The sequence below is a fragment of the Pelobates fuscus genome, chromosome 6 (assembly GCF_036172605.1).
Source record: "Pelobates fuscus isolate aPelFus1 chromosome 6, aPelFus1.pri, whole genome shotgun sequence".
Taxonomy (NCBI): domain Eukaryota; kingdom Metazoa; phylum Chordata; class Amphibia; order Anura; family Pelobatidae; genus Pelobates; species Pelobates fuscus.
In genome coordinates this window covers 57545350-57553587 of record NC_086322.1, presented here as the reverse complement: position 1 = coordinate 57553587, position 8238 = coordinate 57545350, and the positions used below count along the sequence as shown (strand labels likewise).

At 39.1% G+C, this 8238-nt stretch overlaps 1 protein-coding gene across 2 annotated transcripts in view; it reads left to right on the top strand.

Moving 5' to 3' along the window:
- The first annotated feature begins 3598 nt into the window (after positions 1 to 3598).
- Positions 3599 to 8238, top strand: part of SORCS2 (sortilin related VPS10 domain containing receptor 2) — an 863802-nt gene continuing 859162 nt past the window's right edge. For both annotated transcript variants that reach the window (XM_063457743.1, XM_063457741.1), the window contains exon 1: positions 3599 to 3938. In XM_063457743.1, coding sequence (XP_063313813.1) covers positions 3624 to 3938 — 315 coding nt within the window. In that variant the 5' untranslated portion in view covers positions 3599 to 3623. The remainder of the gene's footprint in view (positions 3939 to 8238) is intronic.

The following is an 8238-nucleotide window of genomic DNA, read 5'->3' as shown; positions in this document are numbered from 1 at the left end:
TCAAAATCAGTGACCCTACGACATTGATATTCCTGTATTTTAAAGTTAAAGCATGCAAGCACAAGAGGCAATTATTTATATAATATTATATTTTGTTAATATCTGATTAATTGTAAAGGGGTTCGTTTGCACAAAAAGGTAACCAGAAGAAAACAAAGAAGACTTCGCAATAAAACATATAATATAGTAACGTATAATGCAACAAAACATAGGACAGACATACAAGAAGTGAGGCTTATAAATAAAGTCTTTAAAAATGCCATCACATTAAAGGGACACTATAAGAACTAAAACAACTGTAGTTTAATGAAGGGATTTTGGTGTACAACTCATGTACCTGCAATCTCACTGCAACATTTCCTGACATTTAGCAGTTAAATCACTTTGTTTATGTAGCCCTAGTTACAATTGCCCATGACCCGCACAGTCTCCAGACACACTCCCTACATAATAGTAAAACAATAGATAGGTTCCTGTATTGCACAGTGTGTTTAATCTAGAATCTCATGCCCTGTTAATAGACTATAGAGCCTGCAAAAGCCTTGTGTGTGGTTAACAGAGCAGAAGATCTACTCTTCTAGAATAAACATGAAGATCTACTCTTCTAGAATAAACATTGTGTGCTCTAAGAGTTAATTGAAAATGAAATAGTTTTTTTTTCATGAACACTATGTGAGTCATGGCCTGGGGATGCTTGTTATGCCAGTATACACAGAAACAAACGTGATTTAACTCCCAAATGGCAGAGAATTGAGAAGTGATACCGCAGGCACATGATATGTACACCCAAACTGCTTCATAAAGCTGTTGTTGTTTTGGTGCTTAAAGTTTCCATTTAATTAAAAACACTAAAACGGGTCCCCTTTGGGCATTTACGGTTATTTATTCAACATTACTTTGCACTTGTATAGATAGTTTTGTAAAACTGAAACATAAATACATTTGTTTTCTCTCATTTCCTAGGCGGTTATATTATTATAACCTGTTCAAATCTGGAGCAATACGAGATAATATAGCCCTGTACACAGATATATAGGGTGAGACAGAGGCAAAAAATGCCTACAAAATGTAAAGTTTAAACAAAGAAAAATTAGACCTGTGCTGCAGATACTCCACACTGAAGTCCCAACAGTATATATAAAACCAAAAAACAAACAAGAGTCCTGCGCACCCAGTATAGGTGTGCACACCCAGGTGCTGCCACAATTTACTTGAGGACAAAGTTAAAGCAACAAACATTTCGAGCAGCAGCCCTTTCTCAATGGTAATGTCCTCGCATCCAGTATAGGTGTGCACACCCAGGTGCTACCACAATTCATTTGAGGACAAAGTTAAAGCAGCAAACGTTTCGAGCAGCAGCCCTTTCTCAATGCTAATGTCCTAATGTACAGAGGCGTAACTATAAACCACAGGGCCACCGTGTGGAAATTGCCCTAGGGCCCTCCATGTGTCTCATTCCCCAGCCCCCCATGGGTCTCATTCTCCCTCTCATAGTCCCTACATGCATTTCATTTCCCCCTCCCATTCCTTCCTAGCTCCTCAATGCATCTCATTTTTCCCCCTATCCCTCAAAGCATTTAATTTCCATCCCAATCCCTCTATTGATGTAAAATCCCCCCCAACCCCTCCATGTGTGTCATCTGCAACTCCCCCAGCCCCTCCATGTGTGACATACCCAACCCACCCCAGCAAAGTGTTGTCCTTTCCTCTAGGTAGAGTGGCATCCACTTATATTTCCTGCAATACTCTGTTGCTGTCCATTCAATCAGTGTAAAACAGTTTTTTGAATGGTTTAATACTGGATAACATTCAGGCCCCTCTGTGCAGCTTGGGATAATATTTCCACATTAGTTCTAACAATGATGGGTGCTAGTGATGGGCTAATATTTAAAAATGTCTCCTCTGTAAATGAACTGTTATTTTTTAGTTGTGTTTTGTTTGGTCACATTATTTAGCTTTTACCTGGTGTGTATTAATAAGATTAAATGAGTTTTTTGTGTGTAACGTTTGTGTCAATTGCTATTTCAAAAAATAACAATCTGCCAGTTAGCTAGCAATGTATGCAGACCCAATGGATAATTTATGGACAACATCTGTTAATATTACTTGGCTTTTGAAAGCAGTAAATAGATAATGATTAAAAGCCACTTTACAAACAATAAAAGTCCATTGGCTATAACAAGCAATGACTAACTTGGGCAAACCAAATTCCCATGCACTGAATTAGCTGGTTGAGTATCCAGAGAAATATAGCTGGCAATGTTTTGATGTCCCCAGGTTCCCCGGCAGTGGTTCAAACAGTATAATTCAATTGCACATTTTTTCTCTCACATAATAAATGTGATCATTAAAAAAAAAAAAAACAACACACAAACACAAACAATTTTTTTTAACGTTACAGGCATATAACAAGGGAAGTTAGTCATATTGAATGTATTGAATTTCCATCCAGTCTAAACCTCACAAGAAATTATATCTACTCTTAAAGTAGTGGAAATCAGCAGATTTGCATGAAAGTGGCCCAAGATAAGTTTCCTTTAATTTTAATTAGGACTTGGTTCAAGAGCTATAACCAAAGCAAATTCTCTGAACTGGATGGTATGGCAAGTTTCTACATTGTTTAATACATTTTTTTAAAATCAAAGAAACACTCCGAACAGATAAATCAATTCGCTGTCTGAAGCTGGCCCTGTTACTTTATGGTAGTTTAGTTCTCTCAATTCAAGAGGCAGGAAGTGACCCTGAGCATTTGCCTTGTAATATAGCTGATTGAGAAGTCTTTAATTTAAGTTGCTGCTGGAGAAGATGGGGAGAGCTTGCAGTAACTGCAGATACTATGTCTGCAGCTATTGCAAACCAAGATTCCACGTATCTCTGAAGAAAACACGAAAAACAAGTTACATGCATATTTTCTTTGGTATATCTACTATTTCTTCATGGTTAATCTGTCAGATGCAGGAAAATGTTTAAAATAATAAAAAAAGAGACATGTATATAACACAAAGAATCCTTTATGTATTGCTAATATTACTCTTATAAAACACATTTCAGCTTAATTGTTACGTTGTACTCAAATTCATTTTCTGTTGGAAGGCTTTATTCTGTGGATCTAAATTCATATCACAATGAGCTTGTGACAAGACACATTACAAATTTCTGAAATATTGTTTAAATCCCATGCACTGTGTATGTGTACTACTTTATTATATATATTACAGTAATTGTGTTCTAAACATACACATGGTTGCACGTCCGTTTGCAGTTCTCTTCTCTCCAAATCACCCATTTAAAAACACATATACAGTTTTTCTCTCTATGTGAACGCTCTGTAAGTAAAAAAAAAAAAAAAAAAAAAAAGACAATTCAATAACTTGCATTCCTGCATACTGTCTGATGTCTATACTGTATTCCATTACACGATCATTATATCATTATAGATTGCTGCCAGTAGATGGCACCAAAATATCTTCTCACTAACACACCCGGCTCTGAATTCTCACTGTTATCCAATGTATAAAAAAAAAAAAAAATCCTTGCTTTGTTTGCAATCCCTCCCTCCCTGAGTATCTATCTATCTTGCATACACATCCCCAGCCTGTCACTAGCCACATCAGAAGAAGATCATGGCACTGAAAGTGCCAATTCTTCATCCTTCTATGGGCATCCTGTGCTTGGCCAGTGTGTCCCTCCTGGTGCTGGGGGTCCAGGGCACAAGCTGGGTGACAAGGGGAAGGAGTCCCCGGGATTTGCAGGAGCCAGGAGGCAGAGTTGGTTTGGATGGGGATGGCAGTGCCAAAGAGGATACTTATTCTCCACCAGGTCGCCCAGGGAGGTCTATATCCAGAGATCCCATCTCTATGCTCAGTACCTCGTTTGTGCTAAAGGGGGACGCTTCCCACAATCAAGCCATGGTGCACTGGACCGGGGAAAACAGCAGCGTAAGTGTACCTTTAAATACATTGTATACATACTTTTTCCGGTAGTCACCTGCTATGCACCTTTTTCCTTGCACATTCCCTCTAACTAGTGGCATGGGGTACTGACGTTGAGGGACATGGTCTGGGATTGAAGGAGTTAAGATTCCACAGCTATGTATGGAGTAGCTTGCCTGGAACTTCAGCATCTTGTGAAATCATCAATAGAATGTACAGTTCTTCATTGTGTCATTAGGAGTATTATGCTCTACATCTCTCTCCCTCTCTCTCTCTCTCTCTCTCTCTCTCTCTCTCTCTCTCTCTCTCTCTCTCTCTCTCTCTCTCTCTCCATATCTATCAATCTATCCTAGTCCTGTCCATCCCTCTCTGTCTCTGTCCATTTGTGTTTTGCTGTTCAGATTTCAGTGTGACTAAGTTTGTTGTGGTTTTGCTTGGTGTTGATTTAGCCCAGTGTATGCAGATTAGATCAGCTATTTTTATGACAATACAAACATATAAGGCCCAGCTGTTCAGAAGTTGGCTGACAGAAGACACTTCTGAATACATTATATTGTCTTAGTTTGTATGTTTTTTCTCACTGTGTTGCTATTTATAGTATTGTACATATATAAATGTTTGTAGGTTTTTGGATTTATGAATAAGATATTGATAAGGTATATTTTTCACTGTTTTTTGCTAAGTTTGCCATGATTTGCTGCAGGCGTTTTTGTCAATGCCTGTGCCTGGATAATGTACATTTGGTTAGATTGTTGTGCTAGGTGATTATACTTGCTGTGCCTGTCATGGTGTATTTACATCCAGTAGTCAGAGGTCAAAACAGAGCAAAGAAAATCAGGGTTCTTCTTTATATATATTGAATCACTCATAGATAACACAGGTTAACATACCTATTCATGCTACCCTAGCTCTAAAATACAGAGTTAAAGAGCCATGCCATGCTAGCTCTAAAATACTGAGATAGAGAGCCATGCCACCCTAGCTCTAAAATACTGAGTTAGAGAACCACGCCACCCTAGCTCTAAAATACTGAGTTAGAGAACCACGCCACCCTAGCTCTAAAATACTGAGTTAAAAAGTCATGCCATGCTAGCTCTAAAATACTGAGTTAGAGAACCATGCCACCCTAGCTCTAAAATACTGAGTTAGAGAACCATTCCACCCTAGCTCTAAAATACTGAGTTAAAAAGTCATGCCATGCTAGCTCTAAAATACTGAGTTAGAGAACCATGCCACCCTAGCTCTAAAATACTGAGTTAAAAAGTCATGCCATGCTAGCTCTAAAATACTGAGTTAGAGAACCATGCCACCCTAGCTCTAAAATACTGAGTTAGAGAACCATTCCACCCTAGCTCTAAAATACTGAGTTAAAAAGTCATGCCATGCTAGCTCTAAAATACTGAGTTAAAAAGTCATGCCATGCTAGCTCTAAAATACTGAGTTAGAGATCCATGCCACCCTAGCTCTAAAATACTGAGTTAGAGAACCATTCCACCCTAGCTCTAAAATACTGAGTTAGAGAACCACGCCACCCTAGCTCTAAAATACTGAGTTAAAAAGTCATGCCATGCTAGCTCTAAAATACTGAGTTAAAAAGTCATGCCATGCTAGCTCTAAAATACTGAGTTAGAGATCCATGCCACACTAGCTCTAAAATACTGAGTTAGAGATCCATGCCACCCTAGCTCTTAAATACTGAGTTAGAGAACCATGCATCCCTAGCTCTAAAATACTGAGTTGGAGAGCCATGCTACCCTATCTCTAAAATACTGAGTTAGAGATCCACACCACCCTAGCTCTAAAATACTGAGTTAGAGAGCCATGCCTCGCTAGCTCTAAAATACTGAGATAAAGAGCCATGCCACCCTAGCTCTAAAATACTGAGGTAAAGAGCCATGCCACCCTAGCTCTAAGATACTGAGATAAAAAGCCATGACACCCTAGCTCTAAAATGCAGAGAACCATGCCATGATAGCTATGAGATAGTGAGTGAGAGAGCTATACCGTGCTAGTTATGAGATATTGAGTTAGAAAGTCTTGCCATGTTAACTATGAGATAGCAAGTTAGAGAGCCATGCCATGCTAGCTATGATATAGTGAGTTAGAGAGCCATGCAATGCTAGCTATAAAATCCTGAATTGGAGAACCATGCCATGCTAGCTATGAGATAGTGAGTTAGAGAATCATGCTAGCTATGAGATGCTGAGTTAGAGAGCCATGCCATGCTAGCTATGGGGTACTGAATTCGAAAGTCATGTCATTAAATATGAGATACTGAGTTAGAGAGCCTTGCTATACTAGCTATGAAATACTAAGTTAGAGAGCCATGCCATGCTAGCTATGAGATACTGAGTTAGAGAACCATGCTATGCTAGCTATGAGATACTGAGTTAGAAAGTCATGTAGAAGTTAGAGAGCCATGCCATGCTAGCTATGAGATACTGAGTTCGAGAGCCATGCCATGCTAGCTATGAGATGCTGAGTTAGAGAGCCATGCTATGCTAGCTGTTAGATACTGAGCTAGAGAGCCATGCCATGCTAGCTATGATATACTAAGTTAGAGAGCCATGCCATGCTAGCTATGATATACTGAGTTAGAGAGCCATGCTATGCTAGCTATGAGATACTAAGTTAGAGAGCCATGTTATGCTAGCTATGAGATACTAAGTTAGAGAGCCATGCCATGCTAGCTCTGAAATACTGAGTTAGAGAGCCATGCCATGCTAGCCATGAGATACTAAATTAGAGAGCCATGCTATGCTAGCTATGAGATAATTAGAGAGCCATGCTATGCGAGCTATGAGATAATTAGAGAGCCATGCCATGCTAGCTATGAAATACTACGTTAGAGCCATGCCATGCTAGCCATGAGATACTAAATTAGAGAGCCATGCTATGCTAGCTATGAGATAATTAGAGAGCCATGCTATGCGAGCTATGAGATACTAAGTTAGAGAGCCATGCCATGCTAGCTATGAAATACTAAGTTAGAGCCATGCCATGGTAGCTATGAGATACTAAGTTAGAGAGCCATGCTATGCTAGCTATGAGATACTAAGTTAGAGAGCCATGCTATGCTAGCTATGAGATACTGAGTTAGAGAGCCATACCATGCTAGCTATGAGATACTAAGTTAGAGAGCCATACCATGCTAGCTGTGAGCTACTAAGTTAGAGAGCCATGCTATGCTAGCTATGAGATACTGAGTTAGAGAGCCATGCTATGCGAGCTAAGAGATACTAAGTTAAAGAGCCATGCTATGCTAGCTATGAGATACTAAGTTAGAGAGCCATACCATGCTAGCTGTGAGCTACTAAGTTAGAGAGCCATGCTATGCTAGCTGTGAGCTACTAAGTTAGAGAGCCATGCTATGCGAGCTAAGAGATACTAAGTTAAAGAGCCATGCTATGCTAGCTATGAGATACTAAGTTTAAGAGCCATGCTATGCTAGCTGTGAGCTACTAAGTTAGAGAGCCATGCTATGCTAGCTATGAGATACTGAGTTAGAGAGCCATGCTATGCGAGCTAAGAGATACTAAGTTAAAGAGCCATGCTATGCTAGCTATGAGATACTAAGTTTAAGAGCCATGCTATGCTAGCTATGAGATACTGAGTTAGAGAGCCATGTTATGCTAGCTATGAGATACTAAGTTAGAGAGCCATGCCATGCTAGCTATGAGATACTAAGTTAGAGAGCCATGCCATGCTAGCTATGAAATACTGAGTTACAGAGCTATGCCATGCTAGCTACTCTATACACTTTCTACTTCTGTCCACCCACAAAGAGTTTAACATCTATTCAAGTATCTGGTACTGAAGTAAAGCTTTAGTGAAAGAAATGACCGTGTTCTCGTACCGACTCCCAGTAATAGAATTCTAGGATTCAGTTAGTTATCTATGTCACTATGAAGATCTGTTATTGGCAATACTCACTAAGAGGAGAGTTCAGTTTCCTACCATCGTGTATGTGACTACATTGGAGGTTAATTCACTAAACTGCAACATTTAAGCAAAAATAACTCATTTGAAGGAAAAAGTCTCCAGCTCTGCTACAGTTATAATTTTAGCTATTTAGCTGGAATGTAGCCATTCTATTCCCAAATTAACTACAATTCGGTGTTAAGCATTAATACTCATCTCGAGGTATTCAATAAAGTGAGACTTATAAGTGAAGTTCAAATTTAAAGCCAAAGTAGCCAAGCTGCAAGCATAGCTGATTTAGAGACTTTTTTTCAGTTGAAAAAGTTTGGCCTTAAATTCTCTTTGAATTCACTTTGAATTCTCCTCTAAGTAAATAACCCTGTAT